This window comes from Monopterus albus, unplaced genomic scaffold, assembly GCF_001952655.1.
Source record: "Monopterus albus unplaced genomic scaffold, M_albus_1.0 scaffold4.1, whole genome shotgun sequence".
NCBI lineage: Eukaryota > Metazoa > Chordata > Actinopteri > Synbranchiformes > Synbranchidae > Monopterus > Monopterus albus.
Genome location: NW_018127884.1, coordinates 3,648,579 through 3,668,035, shown reverse-complemented (window position 1 = coordinate 3,668,035; position 19,457 = coordinate 3,648,579). Strand labels below are relative to the sequence as shown.

The 19,457-nt window shown below is 39.8% G+C and overlaps 1 protein-coding gene across 1 annotated transcript in view; it reads right to left on the bottom strand.

Annotated features, from left to right (window-relative positions):
- Window positions 1–15,022, bottom strand: part of lgr4 (leucine-rich repeat containing G protein-coupled receptor 4) — a 27,914-nt gene extending 12,892 nt beyond the window's left edge. The window contains exons 1-5 of the mRNA XM_020607233.1: window positions 14,727–15,022; window positions 14,096–14,280; window positions 4,607–4,678; window positions 1,942–2,013; window positions 847–918 (exon numbers count right to left, since the gene is read on the bottom strand). Of these exons, the coding sequence (XP_020462889.1) occupies window positions 847–918; window positions 1,942–2,013; window positions 4,607–4,678; window positions 14,096–14,277 (398 nt within the window). The 5' untranslated portion in view covers window positions 14,278–14,280; window positions 14,727–15,022. The remainder of the gene's footprint in view (window positions 1–846; window positions 919–1,941; window positions 2,014–4,606; window positions 4,679–14,095; window positions 14,281–14,726) is intronic.
- Window positions 15,023–19,457: the final 4,435 nt, after the last annotated feature.

The following is a 19,457-nucleotide window of genomic DNA, read 5'->3' as shown; positions in this document are numbered from 1 at the left end:
ACCTCTAAACCAAATTAAACACTTTTTAATGGCCTTAAATTTGGCAATTTTGATTAATCACTTTTTAATACTTTTTAAAACCCCGCGGACACCCTGTAGGTAAGAGTAAATAAGTAAGAGTTTAATCATCAATTATCATTTAACAGGAATAATGTTTACCATGGTCACCATCTTGGCATGAGCTATTTACTCATTTGCACTAAACACACAAACTACACCAAAGTACTGGACAAATTAAAATTGTGACCTGATTAAACCCCTAAAAGAAAAGTCATTTACTCATAGATGACATGAATATTTGTACCAAATATAAAAGCAATTCGTCCAACAGCTGTCAAGACATTTCACTCAACTACAAATGTCAGCCACTTGGAAATGGCACTCAGTTCAGGGGATCTCTCCAATAGTTAATTAAAAAAAAAAAAAACAGCAAAAACAAAAACAGGCGCTATTCATAAAACTCACTAACATGCCTGGTGTAGCATTATGATTTAGGATTATCATAGTAAAGGTAATACTATACAACCAGGAATGACTGCTTTGCAGCAGAACCACTACCTTTTCATCATTTCCTTCAGTAAATAAAAGGCCTTTCTCACTCCTGTTTACAAGCAACGGAAAGGACATTCATCAAACAGAACATCTGATCAATATGATGACAAATATTTATTAGAATCTCAGCTCCAACAGCATTGATTGTTACCGTAATACAGAAATATCCACTTTTAATTCAAAGGTTCTTTCAGCATGCAATGCCCTACACAGGTGTATAAGTTAATTGGAAGTGTGTGTGTGTGTGTGTGTGTGTGTGAGTGAGTGTGAGTGTATGTTTAATACATTACTTACAGAGACTGAAGAGAATGAAGGTTCTTCAGGGCTGCACTGGGCACAGTCTTCAGCTGATTATTCTGGAGCATCCTGAAGGTAAAATGGCAAAATGATGATTTCAAGTTGACTCTCAACAATTTCATCTTGCGTCATGAATCTATAACAACATGTACCCACAGATATATTCAGTATTAATTATGCTAGCAAGCTTTCTGAAGGTCTCCTCTGTCTGTTGTTGTTTATGTTGATCCACACTGGTTGCAGTTAATGTCTTTGGTGGGGTTTCTGGCTTCATGGTGTTTTCCAGGTTCTTCCTGTCTTAGTGTTTGCAAATGGAAACAACTCATGACTACTGGTAAAGTCTCACACAAGCTCTTGCCAAGTTGATTAAGAAACTCTACACCCCAATGGTGGTATGAAGGTAGGCTCTCCAATGAGCTCATTATTTAGACTTTATTGAACAAGTCTTTGATTCACTCAAACTGTGTATGCTTATCTAGTTACAGTATCTGTAAACAACTGATCCAAATCCAGTGAGAATGGGGTTTGTCTGAACTACATGTACTCAAAATACTTCAGTTTGTTTTCATTTGTGTAGTTACAAGTAACAATGTGAATACATTGCTGATAAAAGCATGTATAGTGCCTCTATGTGTTTGTTTTTCAGTCTTGTATCCAAGACCTCACCTGTATATCAACAGGACTTTGAACTTTTGGCTCAGTGTAGACTCAGCAGGGCAGTGCTTTATGTGCTGCTAAGTGTGGCCAGGTTTGTGCAAGCATACAAGGGTGTGCTGCCTGATGCAAATTATGCAGAACAAATACATTACATGGAGCTTGTATGCAATTCTCTGTTGGGTTTTCTCATAAACACAAGCAGAACTGGAGTGGGATGGAAACATGCATTTAGTCTCTTCCAAGTGGATGTAAACTGTATGACTGTGTTTAGGGTGGCAATAAGTGACAGCACCAGTGATAGCACAAACTGCAATATCTACCCTCTCCTCCCCAGTGTGTGAAAAACTTCACACTGTCACAGCCATAAGTGTGTGTGTTTGTGTGTGCATTTACGTGTTGACACTGGTGGTGGTGGCAGGGAGAGTGTATGCTTACAGAACTTTGAGCTGATGCAGTCCAGACAGTGCATCAGGGTGGATGAAAGACAGGTCATTCCCCGCAAGTCGTCTGGGTGACAGAAGGAGTCAGGCTTACATTTAAGACATTTCTCAAATGTTTAAAAACTACAGAGAACATGTTTTCCCACATAAAAAGAACACACTGTACAACCACAGAGTATATTTTATGTCTGAATAAAGCACTGCATAGTGCTGAGAACCTCTTCACATTCAATGCCTCAGCAGATCAAGTTCCAGCTCTCAAGCTGAACATGAGGCCCGGGGTGTCAGAGACGTGTGTCTGTGCCATGGCCTGTTGTCACTTCATCTCTCACCCACAAGAGATTAGAACTGTTCCTGGATATCCCCTCTTTAGACCCTTTTCTGAGCCTCCCAACCAGTGCTGCATTTAGAGAGAGTGAAAAAATAATTCACCGCTCTCAGGCTGATACAAGCAGTTGTGTGTGAACATAACATTTTTCCCGTTTAACAGTGCGGCCTTGTAATATTTATCCTCAGGCAGCTGCTTCAGTCCCTGCATTAATTACTTGAGGTTGAAGGGACACCTCCCTTTCCTGTTGGGAGCAGGAAATGTATAGGAAACGGGTGTAAATAAGCATGGGACAGGCTGACTGCGACACAGAGCCTAAGTATATTATCTGGCCTGAAAGATTAGCAACAGATTTATCACTCTGCAATGTGAATCAGGTCAGACTGAATTCCCTGCAACAAGAGCTGCTGGGTGTGAGCCTGAGAATCTAGGCTGACTGTGTCAAAAGATCACATACCCTTCATGTAGACCCTGGTCTTTTGCTTGTATGCCATAAATTTCACTGGATTTCATCCACCTACTTGTATGTGTATTTTCAAAAAAAAAAAAAAAAAAAAAAAAAAAACTTGCAAGTATCTAAAAATAAAAACACTTCGTAAGGTGGAAAAGCAAAGTCTGACAAAGTGCAATGAAAACAGACCAAGCAAATAAATCATGACAAACACAAAACATTTAACTTAATCAATCACAGCTTCAGCTCCACTGAGAAGACTAAAAATAATAACTAACAACTAATAACAACTAATAACAAATAACTTATGAAAAAAATCTGCTTTGTGTGATGAAATGAGTGGGCTCTAATTAACATATTGCTGAATTAATTGCTGAAAATACTTGATTTTATTTTATTTTTGTATTAATTTTGGCTATTCAAACTAGAACATAAATTTAAATATGGTGAATATGATTTATGTTATACAGACTACACTGACTCCATATTAAATAATCCTTTTGGCCAACCACAGGCCCTATTTACTGTGTGATTTGTTGTGGCTGACCAAAGCTGTCACATCATGATGTGACTGCTCCTCAGCAAGTCTGACTTAACTTGGCTTTGAGACAAACCCAGTAACTTCCAAAGCTTAATTCCAAAATTCATAATATCACCAACCCAACCAATGTGAACATATAGGGCTCTACTGAGCTGCAATTTGTCAAGAGGATTCTTTCAACAGCTTTGTAAAATTGGATTTTAATTCCAAGACCATAATTTATAGTTATAGTCATGGCTACAAGATTTAGAGAAACTAATTCATGCCTTCATCTCCAGCAGGCTGGAGATTGCGTGACTATGAAGGAGGGAATATTCCTCCCTCGTCTCTGCTCCTCTCCTGTATGAGAATGGCCTGCTCTCCTTCTCTGTCAACTCTCTGTCTTTGCCTTCAGGGCTCTGGTTCACTTACACTGTTGCAGCCCTAGAGCAAAAAAGTCATCCACCAAAGTTCAAGGAGGGAAGCCTACAGATCTGTTCCCAGAAATAAAGGTTAAACAAACACATATTAGAAATAAGGCCACAAGTCAATCAAAACACCATTTTCAAACATAGACACCCCAATGACAGTCCCGTTTATTATGGTGATCTAAGACAAAAAAAAAGTAGAAGCAAGACTGGGTGGGTTTTCTAGCCTTGTTGCCATGGAAACCACTGTTTTGTCACCTTCCATCCTGCCTTGCATTCCTCTACACACTGTGATGAAAAGTAAATTGCTTTTCAACAAAGCAGATTGGACTGGTGTATGAAAAAGAAGAAGGTGAAGACCTGGCCAGCTGAAAGATGTGCAAGAGCTGAAAAAACATGTCTGCAAAGGCCAAGTGGAACAGGAACTGCTTTTCACTAGCTGATCATTTTGCATTCTTAGCGCTGCATGTTACCCAATATCAGACAGACAGATTTTATCTCTGACTCCCAGCAGCGCCAAGCCAGACATTGGAATATTTAAAGAATAAAGAAATAACAAGCACCCACTAAGATAAGATGTATGCCACTGAACAAGCTGCAGAGCACAGATGTGCTATTGCCACCCAGATAATCCCTTAAAAGCAAAAATCCACTCAGAATGTCATATGACTATAGCTTCAATACATGTTGTCTCACCTCACCTTTTTAACTGAGCTTTACTGCACCTATTATAACTGCCTCTGTTCAATTCAGGAGTGATAAGTGAATCATTGCCATAATGCCATGCTCTTCAGCTGAGAAGAAGAGCATGTTGTGCACCTATACTGTGCTTTGCAGTACAAATACCCAGGTGCATCATAAACCCAACCCTCATGTCAGCACTGTACAGAGTAAATACATCACTGACAAAAGAAAAAGAGGGCATGTACTCACAGTTCTTCCAGGTAGGGGAAGTTCTTGAATACATAGGCTGGAAGCTTGGTGATGTTGTTCATGCTCAAGTCACTGTGGAAACATACAATCAGTTAAAAACAGTAAAATCTGAGATAATTTATACCTTTAAATCTGAATTTGTGAAACTTGCATTTGTGATCTTGATAGGCAAACGTTGTCACATGCAAAGTTGTAGTTTTCAAGCTCTTTCCAACAACTTAACTTTTACACATTTAGCAAGAATACTTATTCTCAAAGGCATTTACTGATGCTTCACTGTCCCAATATTGCACTTATTCATTAACCATTTTGCTTGTCTTTCATTTACATATTTATATAAAAACTTTTTTACTGCTTTGCATTTTGCAACTGTGAAGTCCTTTTTACCCCTGTATTTTCAAAGTGCTTTATCGATCATAAGATCTTTCCTGATTTTAACAGAAGACCCATTTCTCAAAATGTCTCAAAATTAAAACATCTATGTACAAGGTCTTTTTTAAATCGGCTAAACAAGAATTACAAACAATAGGGTAGTCGTGTAATGCATTCGTTATAGCAGTATTGTCTTTTGATTGTGCCTGCTTGAGGGTAACATAAAAAAAGGCATTGAAAACGTCCTTGTGTTTTAGCCCCAGGGATCTTCATTCTTCAAACCAACTTCAAGAAAAGGCAGGCATGTAACAGCATGAAAGATATGCACACAGGACTTGATTTGCTCCCTCACCAAGGATAATATGTGTTTATAGTTTCATAAAAATACTCATACATATATGCTTAGTGCTGTAAATGTGTTAACTTTTTAAATGGCCAAGAAAAGTATTGGACTGTCATCATAAAGGAAGGGACAAAAGGACTGACTTAGGTTCACTGAGAGAAATACAGTGAGAGTGAATACAGAGTATCGCTGGTTATCTTGAATCCACTAACCAGCTTCCAAGAAAAGCCCTATAGACATCATATGTAAAAAGGTGTCAAATACAGTATCAAGAATTTAAAAAAAAAAACATCTGTGATTCACAAATGAAGCAACCCCCTGCTCCTTGTCCTTCCTTTCCACTCTCCCACTGGTCATTTTGAATTTCACTGCCAGATCTCTGTAGGACCTTGTGTGCATGCCCCTGAATCCTAGAAGGATCATATTCCCATCCTCTGCAGTCCCAACCATAAACACACATACACAAGCCTTAAAAGGTGGGCCGTGACAGAACCCTCATCATCCCTGCTACCTACGCCCCATTTCCACTTACCTGCTTATCCAATTACCATATAGACTATTCAGTTACAACAACACTTCTATCAATGCCCACCCACTGCTTATGTTATTTTTTCCTACCCAGACAACATCTCTGTTCATGTTCTGCAACCACTGCTGCAGATCTACCACCACTGGTGGTCAGATGGATACATCACCAACCACATTTTAAATCATTTGACTAAATCTTTTGCAGACTGCTGACTGGTCTGAACCACATGCCGGGCTGGGGAGTGCAGGAGGCCTGCATGACTATCACACTTCCTCCCTCCCTCTGTGTCTGGCTGCTTTACTTATCCAGGTCCTGGCCTGTCCCAGCTAAGACGGATTGAAGAGGACTTGAAAAATGCAACTGTGATAAATGGTGACAAGCCTAAATGCTTCTACAAACAGGTATCTGTAAATGTCTATCCCATGTGCCACTTGGCTTTATTTTCACCAAAAGGAAGCCGTCTGCTACTGAAAGTAGCAGAAATGCTTTGAGAAAAGGAACATGTAGCTGTTAATGTGAAGTATGAACATATTCTAAAAGTTAAAACAACAGCCCTAATTAATTAAACAAAGAGGTAAAATCACAACCATGCTAGGTCACTAATGTTACCATAACAAACATGTTAGCCATAGATGCTAAGACATCCAGAAGGAAAACTAACACATCTGAATAAAATTTGACTCCTTTGGCTGCTTTTAAAGCTCTCCATCTCAAAAAGTTAAACTGATGTTAACCCTGGGTTTTTGTTCTTTCTTTGTCCCACTCTCTCTCTAGAAAATAACACGACCTCTTCGGTCTGGCAGCCACTGTTTCAAACCTGTTTGACCATGCATTATTTATTCCACAGGATTTTACACTGATCAGACGTATTCCACTTAACATGCTGGGAAACCAGTATCCCATTACTTGCCCACTACAGATTTGAAGAGGTCAGCATATCTGGCTTTCTCCCATCTAAATTACCATGTACATTTAACTCTTTCATTACCAAAAACCTAAATTCCATTTCTTCTTCGCTCTAAAAGTGAGATGTTTTTGCCACCGACATTGTTTGTGTTTACATCAACCAGACTATTATAACTTCTCAGCATTTGCCCATCATTGTTTAAATCTCTGACATACTCTTCATCTTCTATAGACCCATCCACAAGTCATCCTGTTTGGGAGTGGGAACCACCGACTGGCTCCTTTCACCTCTGCTGACCAAGAACAAAAGTAGCATTCAGTTAAAATGGATTGAGGGCACTAATGGTGAAGCCAGCAAGCTCCACCAGCTGAATGCATGACCCCTGACACCATAGTCAGATTTTCCTAAGTCTCAACCTTGTTATGCTATAAAAGGACCTTATACAAGCGATATGTAAGCTGTAATAATTTCCTCTTGTTCCATTAAAATGCTTAAGAGTTCAAACTGATTCTGTGCCAAAAACTAAACCTGTGCAGAAACTCAGTGGCAGGTAAACCGCATACTTTCAGAAGGAGTGTTTGCTTTGTTACTTACTGAGGGGCCTCCTCTTTTTTCTCATCCGCTTTTCTGTGACAGGGCTCCTTTCCACTGCAAATACCAAAACTCAAACCCCTGTGGGTTGTAGGTAAAACCATTCCAACACAGTCATATGATTTAGTGCAAAATGTGTGGTCTCCCATTACATTATGTCCTTTTCTGGAGTAAAAGTACAAATCAACAGCAAACAGACTAAAAAAATAAATGAGGAATGTTCCTGACCTTTGAGCATTGTTACACTTAAAAACACTACCTCAGGTCTGTTTCTGCTATTATACTGTATAGCAATTTTGTCATTTTGTCCAGTTCTAGATCTCCATTGCCCTTTTACACAACAGGAAATTGTCTGTGTCATACACATCCTCCCCTACTGGAAATACTCCATTTGATTTGTACAATCAGTGGCACCTGACTAGATTTTGCAGGAGGCAGAACATCACGTAAAAAAATACATGGTCAGGTTTGTAATATGGTCATAAACTACTGAGTCTCTTGCTGTTCCTTGAATTTGTCTGATGATTCCCACGTCAGCCCTTAAAGACAGAAGTTGCTCAATCTTGAAATCTTTACATTTCCCGGTACCACGTGGAGTGGCAGCGAGTTCCAGCAGCTCTGTCGTCTTTTGCGTTTTTTTTTTGTTTTTGTTTTTTTGTGCTTTTTGAAGTTTTCCGTGTTTGCTTTGTGTTATACTTCTTTCTGTAGGTTTGTGGAGCTGTGCTACTAGGAGTACAAATTTTTATTGCGTTTGCATTATGTTTTATACTTTTTCATGAGCTCCTGAGTCGGGGGACTCTGGGAGTAGCGGCTCCATTGTTTACTCTAGGATTCAGCTGCTAGCCCTGAGCCGGGCAGAAGCTGGAGATTCCTCTCGGAGATACGATGTAAAATGCGGGGCTGCAGAGCTGGGGTAAAGCGCCCTGGGAGAGGAAACAGAGGTATAAGCCATGTCTACCATCTGTCGTAATGGGAAATGTCCAGTCCCTCCCCAACAAGATGGACGAGCTAACGGCGCTAATGAGACTGCAAAGGGAGTTCAGAGAGAGAGCAGCCTTCTGTGCTTCACCGAGACCTGGCTGAACAACGACTTTTCTGACTTCTGTGGTCTCCCTTCATGGATTCACACTAGTTCGTGCAGATCAAAGCGTGGCACAGAGCAGTAAGAGGAAAGGGGGGGTTTGGCAGTGTACATAAATAACAGATGGTGCAATCCCGGGCACATAACTGTTAAGGAAAAATTCTGTAGCAGAGACATTGAGTTATTAGCAATCAGTGTACGGCCATACTACATTCCTCGGGAGTATTCACATGTAGTGGTGGTGACTGTTTGGATTCCTCCCGCGGCCAACGCTACTGTCGCGTGTGAGCGCACGCAAAGCATGTCTAGGCTGCAGACACAGCACCCACAAGCTCTAATCCTCATCTCGGGGGATTTTAACCATGCCTCCCTCCCCTTCTCTACCACCCTTCCAAACTTCATCCACTATGTTAATTGCCGCACAAGGGACAATAAAACTCTGGACCTACTGTATGCAAATGCCAGGAAGGCATACACCTCTGCCCCCAATAAAGTCGTACCTATCTCTCCATTTAAGCATTTTAACCTCAGATTCAGAAATAATAATGCGTCCTGGTTGTGGAACAGTGAAGTAACTCTTTACTCTTACAAGATTACTGGAGGAATCTTGGGAATTTGCCAATGTGTGCTTTGTGGACTTGGAGAAGGCCTATGACAGGGTCCTACATGGGATCTTGGGAGGGTACTTCAGGTGTATGGGGTTCTGGGGTTGTTGGTATGAGCCATCCATTCCTTGTATAACCAGAGTGAGAGTTGTGTATCCATACTTGGCAAGAAGTCAGACATGCTCCCAGTTAGTGTTGGCCTTCATCAGGGAGGTCCTTTGTCATCAACCCTGTTTGTGATTTTCATGGACAGGATCTCAAGGCGCCCTTGAGGGGAGGAGTGTGTCCAGTGTGAAGACTTCAAAACTGTATCTATGATATATGCTGATGATGTGATTATTCTGGCTTCATCAGACCCTGACCTCCAGCATGCACTGTTGCACTTTGCAGCTGAGTGTGAAGTGGCAGGGATGAGAGTTAGCACCTCCAAGTCTGAGGCCATGGTGCTCTGCTGGAAAAAAGTGGACTGCTCCCTCTGAGTTGGGAGTGAGTTGCTGCTCCAAATGAAGGAGTCTGAGTATCTCGGGGTCTTTTCCACGAGTGAGATTTGAGCATGAGATTGACGGGCAGATAGGGGCAGCATCAGCAGTAATGCAGACGTTGTACCAGGTCCGTGTGGGGAAGAAGAAGGTGAGCCAAAAGCCAAAGCTCTCAATTAACCAGTCAGTTACACTCCAATCCTCACCTATGGTCACAAGCTGTGGGTAGTGGCTGAAAAATAAGACTGTGAAAACAAGAGGCTGAAATGAGTTTCCTTTGCAGGGTGGTTGGACTTAGTCCTAGAGATAAGGTGTGGAGTTCAAACATCCAGCAGGGGCTAGGAGTAGAACCGCTGCTCCTTTACATCGAAAGGAGCCAGTTGTCATCTTATCAGGATACCACCAGGGCATCTCCCTTTGGAGGTTTTCCAGGCACATCCAACTAGCAGGAGATCCCAGGGCAGACCCAGAACATGCTGGAGAGATTATATATCTCATCTGGCCTGGGAACGCCTCAGAATCCCGCCAGAGGAACTGGAAGACACTGCTGAGGAAAAGGATATCCTGATTACCTTGCTGAACCTGTTGCCACCACAACCTGACCTCGGATAAGCAGAAGAAAATGGATGGATGGATGGCCTGGCGTCTTCATGTAAATTACCCTTCTTTTTCCACCCTTAGATGTTTGCATTCTTCCGGTTTCACACCAATCATGTGAAGTAACATCATGAGCATGCGCACTAACTCGGTGTGAGTTCTCAGGACAATACCTGCTCTATTCATACATGGGTTCACTCAGACATTACATGGCCTTTGTACTAGGGAGCTGGCTGTGTAAAGTCCATTTGATGTCCAGTCCAACAGATTCAAACATTTGCGCTCTCACATACAGCTCCTCCAGGTAACGTCTAGGTTCTTTAAGGTTGCTGTGGATTTCTCAAAAGGGCTTAAGCATGCATATTTGTGTCTTTACAGTTTAGATCTCACTGTTGGCACTGATTAAACTAGATATTCATGTTTCTCTAGGTCATCATATAGATTTTTAAAACATGATAACTGAATACAAATGTATGTTTCTAAGTTCAGATAAAATATTGTAATGACAAAATACTTATATACAAGATTTTTCCTTTACACATCAGCAGGCCATTGTGGGTGCATCAGCCCTAAGAGAAGGAGCCCTTGCAGCTGCAACATGTCTCACTAATCCATCATGATCCCAAACCCTAGTGCTTTACATACAAAAGAAGGAGGGAGCGGGAGAGGACAATCAAAGTTAAAGAAACCAAGCAAACAAATGAGAGTAGGACAGAGTAAGGGACAAACAACCTTTCACGTACTTTCATGAGTCTGAAAGATAACAAACCTTGAAAATAACACACTGTTTTCCATTTTGGCATAACAGAGGTCAGCAGAGTGGCAGTGAGGGGAATGATATCATTTTGAGAAAACATTGTTTCATGTTGAGAGGTTAGCTTGCCGGTAATAAATTGGAGTTCATTTTCCCAGAGGAAGAAGTAAGCTGAAAGTTTATGCTGTAAGCAGGAGGCCTAGTGTGACATGTCTTGACAGCCTAGTATATGAATCCACCCCCCTCTGTTTACTTTGCTTAACACTCTCTTAACAATGGTGATTTCAAGTGGAACAGTATCGGCTCTGGTGTAGCAAGACATGGGTGACCGTTATTAAAAGGTGGCAAAACAGTACAGAGGTTTCCACAAACAAGAAACTTAAGGAAATGCAACTAACACTATTATTTATTTGACCATATAACAAATTCTACACAGACAAGTGAGTGTTTAAGTAAACATAATTTCTTCTGTTTTTTGAGGGAGCACAGAAATTACAAAAAAGCTACAGTAAACTGTTCATTTCAGTGCTGTTGCCGAGGTGGTTATTTTAGTTTATGATTAACCCAGAGGCTGAGAAACAAATTAGGAGTTTCTCCAGTCATTAACTGTATATGCACCACTACATAATGGTCTAACCTACCTGGTGCCTCTTTCCTCTGCTTTCCATACAAATTAATGCCATAACTTGAAGCAGTTGTTAAACTATTCAGTCAGATTCATCGTGAGAATGTCATAATGGCACAACCTTGACTCCTAATTATTCTGTACTAAGCCTACAGCACTGGTAAAAAGGCAGTGCTGGCTACAGTCCATGTAACATTCCATATTCAAATCTGGTGCCATTTGTGACCTCAGCACACAGTACATTACGCTGTGGTTTGGTCACATTGCACTTCCTACTCAGACCTTAGGGGGAAAATTGGCAATGTTTCAGTTGATAAATCTTGTATTTTTGCGATCCCAGAAAAACCTTCTGTTTGTAAAAATAAAATTTCTCTTAGTAGCCGAACCAATGTTTAAATGCAATATTTCCACGGACTGCAGATGTAATGTAAGCTGCAGAAAAAACAAATGCAGAGAGGCTCAGACTGTGGAAACATAGGGTTTCAATGTTGGTTTTACCCCAAAAAATGTTTTGTCATTCCTGGCACTAAACAGATATCTTTAAGATTACATAAGTCAGAATTGCAAATCATATAGCCTACGATTCTAAATAGACTCAAAAGTACTAAAACTCAAATTTTGTCACAATGTTGACAGAACGAAAAGGGGGGAACTCAACCGCAAAGCCAGTGCTGCACACAGACAGCACGCACACACTAGAATTGTGCAATACATCTATGGTTGTAACATCAGTTCATCTTCAGACAATGACCTAATTTGCATGTGTATTAATTACTTGATAATGAGCTTTGAAAGACAAGTGTGGAGGACTGTGTGAATACTTTGTAGTCCATCACCAACAGACCTCTGCTAACGTAGCACTGAAAGTATTAACAAACAAGCAGCTCAGCGACACATTGCACTACTTCAGTTAAAGACAAAGAAAACACCTTGTTTCTACAGACCTGTGGCCATTTTGGATCACGCTGGCTTTTTCTGATAGTAACACTGCAGTACAGACCTTGTTCTCCACTGCTGCAAATATAATGTTAACAACATAACCAAGAGCTTTGTTCTTCACCCTTTGCAACACACATGCCAGCTACCAATAATAAGTAGTGGAAAAAGTACTCAGATTGTTTACTGAAGTGGATTAGGAGTACCACAGTGTGAAAATACTCAAAGTAAAAGTCCTGCATTCAAAATATTACTTAAATAAAAGCAAACAATTATTAGCATCGAAAGATGTCCTAAAGTACCGAAAGTAAAAGTACTCATTATGCAGATTGGCACATTTATAATATTGGATTAGAATTAGATACATTATTGTATTCATTATTGTGCAGGATAGCAGTATGTAAAGTACTTGGTTTTGATGCTAATCAGAACCAGTTTGCTTAACTATCTGTTAAGCGTCATGAGCAGCAGTTGTATGGCTCACATAAACAAGAAAATATAGTGCCCTTCTTTTTTTAATTGAATCAGATTGTTTCTGAATCAAATTGTGACACCAAGCATCAGAATCTAATCAAACTGTGAGTTTGCTAAAGATTCCCACCCCTACTGGACAGTGGGTAAAAATAACACTGAGGAAATGTATAAAGTCTTCAAGTCAAAAAAGGGCTAAACCAAATCAGGTGGATCATAAAGTGGAAAGAAACTTTTCATTGTGTCTAGAGCTGAAATGTTCCTGCAAACACCAGCCAATAATTTGCAATGATTCTGATAACCGATTAAAATGTTTGTCTTTAATCAAGAAAAACAGTTTACCATTTAGTGGTTCAGGACTCTCAAATAAGGGTTTTTGCTACTCCTCTAAGAAACTTTTGACTGGCATTTTTCACAATTTTAACAATTTATAGACAAAATGCAGGAGCTAGAAATTATTACTATTATCGATTACAGGCCTACTGACTATTTTCTTGATTAATACATCAGTCTAACACTATAAGTAAAAAAAACTATAAACTGATTGATTTAGATCTGCAACTGAAAATTAATTTATTAAATCACCAAATAACCACTTTAGTCATTTTTTAAGCAAAAATGCCAAACATTTTCAGGCTGTAGCTTCAAAAATGTGAGAACTGAATGCTTTCTGTCATACATCATAGCTATTGAGTATTGATCAAACAAGACATCTGTAAGACCACTTTGGGCTCTAGGAAATTATGATGACCAACTAATGAGTAATGAACAAATGAATCAGATGATTAATCGATTATAAAACTAATATTAATTGCAGCACTATCTTAAATCGATTGATTACTCCAAAAATAACTCATTCTCTATATCATTATTAGCTGCAGCCCTGCAACGTGAGCAGCTGTGAGCTGATTTGATATTGTGTCTGCTAACAATGTAACTTTAGCCGCACTGTAAAAGCTTAGCTTAAGTATGTACAGACCTTAAAAATTATGACATAATAAATGACACATTAAAAACTCTTACAAATCTGGAGAGCCTTGCTAACTTCTTCTGCCCAGCCATTTGTGGAAAGTTAAGTCGGTCCATCATTCACTTGCAATGCAAACACCACATCCCATACATACCCAGGATTTGGTTGAGGTATGTGTTTTGTGGTTGTTTTGAGGATGTTTTAACAGCGAATGTTTGTTAGTACTTACAGGCAGTAGGTGAAAGCACTGAGCCCGGTTGGGACGGTGGTCAGTCCTCTCCCGGAGCAGTACGCACCCCCATCTTCATCGCAGCTGCATGAGGTTGAACAAACGGCCGCCGACTGTCCTTGACCGGTGGCACCAAGACGAAGGAAACACCACAAACATATCCAAAACAACGCCACACGCATTTTCTTCTCGTCGGTTCAGGTGAAGGAGACAAATAAAAAGAAGAGTGAGGGGGCTTTTTTGTGGTTTAAGATATTCCAGACGTCGACTTCTCATGTGGTTGGTCGGTGATGAAGCCTAACCGACGTTTTTCAAAACACTTCATACGTTCACGAGCCCAACCTAAAATACGCACGTTAACGTTTAGCCAGTTTTAAAAACCAAACACTGTCTTCGAAAAGGAGCGATTTACCTTGCCGTGAAACATTTCTCGACCCCCTGTGTGTTGTATTAGTCCAAGAAAATAAAGTAGCAGTGCTGGCAACAGGAGCGGTAGCCTACCTTGCGTTTTTTACGTTTACGTTGTCCCATTAAATAACACAAAAAAGCGAAAGTGCTTGTTAAGGCATAGCTAAGAGGTCGATCCAGTGACAGGGCAGGCTCCAGTTAAACGTACTGGATAGCCACTTACTATCCTGATTTGTTTCCTTGCATAAGATCGCCGTCAGTTTTTAGCCATTCCTCACGTTCCCCTCCTCTGCTCCTGACATCAACAGCATGCGTGTAGCTCGACAGGCACCCTACCGGACAACCTGCAGCACTGGGCCCGGCCTGTGCAGCCAGTGTGTGCAACTCGGAAACCTGCACCACAACGTCAGTGTCTGCCAACCTGCACACTCTCCAACTAGCTAGGAGTTACAAAACAGTCGGGTACAACTCACCCGTACCGCTGGGTTGTGCTTGTCGTAAATCCCACGCTATTTCCGCACAATCTCCTTTTTTTTAAGGAAAGAACCATATAGTTTCTAGCAACTACAGGTAAAATAGAGAGTGATCAGCTGGTACTCTTCCAGTTATAGCACAATCTTGAGACTAGAGATTCCATTAAAATGCACTTTGTGATGTCAATGCACAACAACAAAACCAATTTAATAAAAAAAAATGTCATAACTTTGATTCAGTTGTTCCTGTAATTAAACTACATTAAGTTGGCAATTTATTAGGTACACCAAGCTAAAACTAAGGCAGTCTAATACAACAGTTCTGCTATATCCTCCCTTCATGAAGGTGATAATATTGCTGATACTCCTGGGAGAGGTGTTGTTTCGTCTATATGGTCATTTATAAGGCAGTAGTTTGTGGTACGACTGAATTGTACTGCTTTGTAGTAACTGGTGCTTCTATTATTTTATTCACACTTTATATTAATGAGGCTAGTTTAAATAAGAGATTCTCCTAATGCAGCACAGTCACCACTGATTGGTTACTGTGATGCACTCCGCTGCATTAAAATGTTACTTGACTGAAGATATGTCAATATAATCAGGAAAATGTACTTAAAGAATTCAAAGTAAAAAATACTCCATGACAAAACGTTCCCCTGTGACTGCCATACTATTATATCATTAGATAATTACTGGGTAGAGACGTTATCTCCCAACCAGAAGGCTGAATGTTTGAATCTCAGTGCCTCCAGTCCACATGTCGAAGTGTCCTTGGGCAAGGCACTGAATCCCCCCTTGCCCCCGATGGCCAGAGCCATCATTTGAGTTGGCGCCGCAGATGGCTGCCATCGGTTCTGTACTGGAACAAATTCCTTGTGTGTAACATACTTGGCCAATAAAGGTGATTATCCTTATCCTCAGTCTCAAATCAGTCTCAAGCTGAATAACGCTCACAACTTGTTTTGTGCACTACCAAAACTTTTGGCCCTGCAGAATTCTACACAAATCCAAGTGGAGAAATCTGAGAATGCAAATGAGCACAAGATCTCAAATCTTATTCTCTGCTTACAAATCTGTGCCTGTGTGCTCTCAAATGTTGATTTGCAAACTGAGTAGCACTCAAAATGTGGTTTGTGCTCCCTTATACATTTTGGCGGGAACCTACTTCCATAAAACCGCTCCTGTTAATACACCACTTACACATTAATTTTTACAGCACCTGACACTCAACACATCTCCACCCTTGACATTATGGAATTATCACTGATGCATGGAGGAAAGGGCAGTCAACCAGACAAAGCACAAGGTGCACAGGGCGTAGTGTTCATGTAGCCAGGGGCATACAATACACCTGCAGCACACACAGAAACCGGGACTGGATTATTAGCAACACATTAACAGTGGTGTGGTTTACTGTATGGCATCAGTCATGGCCAGTCAAACCAGCCCCACTCATTCACTTTGAAAGTACCATTTGCACATATGGGATACACCTCTCTAATGTGGCAGAAAGTTGCACTGAGTGGCTTCTATTTAGACTGAAAAGATGTCTTGTGCACAAGGTTTAGTTAGATTCACATACTGTACCTAAAAGTATTGCAAAAATAATTAAATGATTTATCACAGCATACCATTATTATTACACTCATTGTTACCCTCATACAGTAAATAACACTTCTTACAGCAAATTACACCCCAAGTTCTACTGTATCTGCACAAAACTCCTCAGGAATGGATGGTACAGCCCTACCCACCATGCTGCCCAACATGTAAGCAAAAAAGATTTAATGCATGGTTTTAAATTAAAGTTTAAATTCTCACCCTAAATCCCCTAAATCTAAGCAAGGCTGAAGGCATCCTGGACCTTTGTATTGAAGTTAATTTCATTAATCTCTTTTTTGTGTTAAAGTTGTAAAAAATCTTAATTCCAGGTAGTACTGCTTGGAGTACATTGTCCCAGGTCTGGTATTATTATTATATCATTATTAAGGCTAAAACATGTCCTTGTCTATTGGCATGAATAAAAACATGTATTGAGTGGCAGTGGTTCTTTAAATAATCTCATTCATATTTATTATCTTATTCAGTTTTAGTGAAAAGTATACAATATGTGTATGAGGAAGACAACAAAACAAAACAAATTGTTTTCAAAGTTTGTTTTGATCTTTAAAGACAGTATGGCAACAAACTAATCAGTGTCCACTCTTATTATATACTGTATATACACACTGTGATTTCATGTGATTGTGTTGTGGTATTTCAGCAAAAGGACACTGATATTATGCCAGAAGTGTACATTTTTACCATTATTAGTAGTAGTAGTAGGAGTAGGAGGAGATGTTGTTCTTGTTGTATTTATTTTTTTATGTTAGTTTATGTCTTAACATAGTTGTGGGTGTAGCGAATTCTTGTGAAGAGAAACACTACCCCACAGTGGTTAGATTTTTTCAGTGCTCCAAACAGTTTTCTTTTTGCACTCAGTGATCATGAATTATGCCCTGCAGGAACAGAAACAGAAATACTGGATATGTCACATTCAGTGAAGTGAAAACTGTATGTTAATGTATTTCACATGAATGATGCCCGGTATGTGACACCAAAGTTTCATTATTGTACAGTGTGTAACAAATGTCATCTCTGTTGTCAGAAGGACCTGTGCCCATCTTCAAGACAGAGAAGAATTATGTATGTGAATAGCACACATTCAGAATTAACTGCAACATTAAATAGAATAAACGTTATTGAAAAAAATTAGAATAAAGTAAACCCATTGGTAGAAACAACTAAGTACATCTACTCCATCCCTGCACTTTAGTTTAATTTTGAAGTACTTTTAATTGGACTATATGACCTTTATGCTACATTAAACTACAAGTACTATATTATATTTCATAGGTAAATATTGTGCATTATACTTTGTCTAGTCATTAGTTTTCAGAATAAGATTTTTACTTACAAAACTTCTGATCATCCTAAAAAATGTAATACGTTGTTATAGGTAAATCGACGCAGCATTTTACTGTATTAGCTGCAACATTTTGACATTGAAGTTGCTCTAATGGATATTTTTATATTAATAATAGTTCAGATATCCATGTGTAATGTGAAAGTCATCACTCATAGTGACAAATCCACAAACAATTATCATCCGACACTGCAGTTTCCCTCAGCTCCAGAGAGCTTCAGAGCATTGTTGGACAAATTAATCCTAATGCTGCTCTGCGTGTGCTGGATGTGTAAAGAGGCAACATTCAACAACTGTGCAAGGTGTTTGTAGCTTGTTGCTGTAAATCCATCGCTGATGTATACATTTGCAATAGCATATTGGTAACATTTGCTGTTGTGCCACCTTCGAACCCTGCTTTACACATTTACCTTGGAGGTAAGAATCTTATGGCCAGGCTGTCTCTCTGTTTTCCATTCATCTAACAGAAATGATACTGGCCACGGTTAAAAACATTTGAATAGACATTATATGACATACACCTCCAATTCCCTGCTGCTGCACTATGACAAACAGATTTCAACATCAGATTATTCTTTCACACAGGCCTATCCTCTTTGGAGGTTGAGTTGTACTTTCTTGTCCTGTTACTTCACAGGGTACATAGCTCTGCAGTGTACTGTGAAAAATGTGGTTGTCAGTTTTTGTCTCTCTTTGCTAGACTGTTCCTTTTAGCTCTGATGCTCAATAAGAAAGGCAAGCTTTGATGCTATACGGCTAGAACAGTTAATAGCAAATGAGGGATAGTGTGACCCTGACACCAGATGACGCTATCTGTCTGTCCTCGGCGCAATGTCAGTGGTCACAATGATCACCTTCTTCTAGAAGAGCCTTAGCTGTCTAATGTTCGTCATTCCCAGACTATAATAAAGCATCTTTTGTGCAATGACCATGGCTGACACAAATAAGGAGCATCTCAGGCAAAAAGATCACAGATACAGAGTGGGCATGAAGTGAACAAATGAAAATAAAAGTCTTCATTGACATTTAAAGGTAATAAACCATTTGTCATTTTGTTCAGACAGTATTATATAAATAATCTTGGGACACTGTCATGTTTTGAACCTGTGAACATATGTTGTAGCCTTTCAAATCTCAATGTGCTGTTGTTGCTTATGAGTGTCGTTTATAGCAATGATTTCCTCAAACCAAGACCTACTACATTTACTATAAACCTGTGGTGATGGAATTAAATTGAAACTGGATCAGGTTGTACTGACTCAGACAGATGAGCCACGTGGACATAGTGACCTAGAAATGTTAACTATTAAGGCCTACAGCTAACATTCTCATATTAAAGGTTACTCATGGATATAATTCTTCAGCAGCAATGGAGGACAAATTGTTCTAAAGAAGCATCAAGCATGCCTAAAGCTACCACTCTCGTTAAAAGTTACTCATGGATATAATCCTTACCAGCAAACAAGGGCAGGTTCCAGGATTTTAAATCAAATAAAGGTTGCTGTAATTTAAT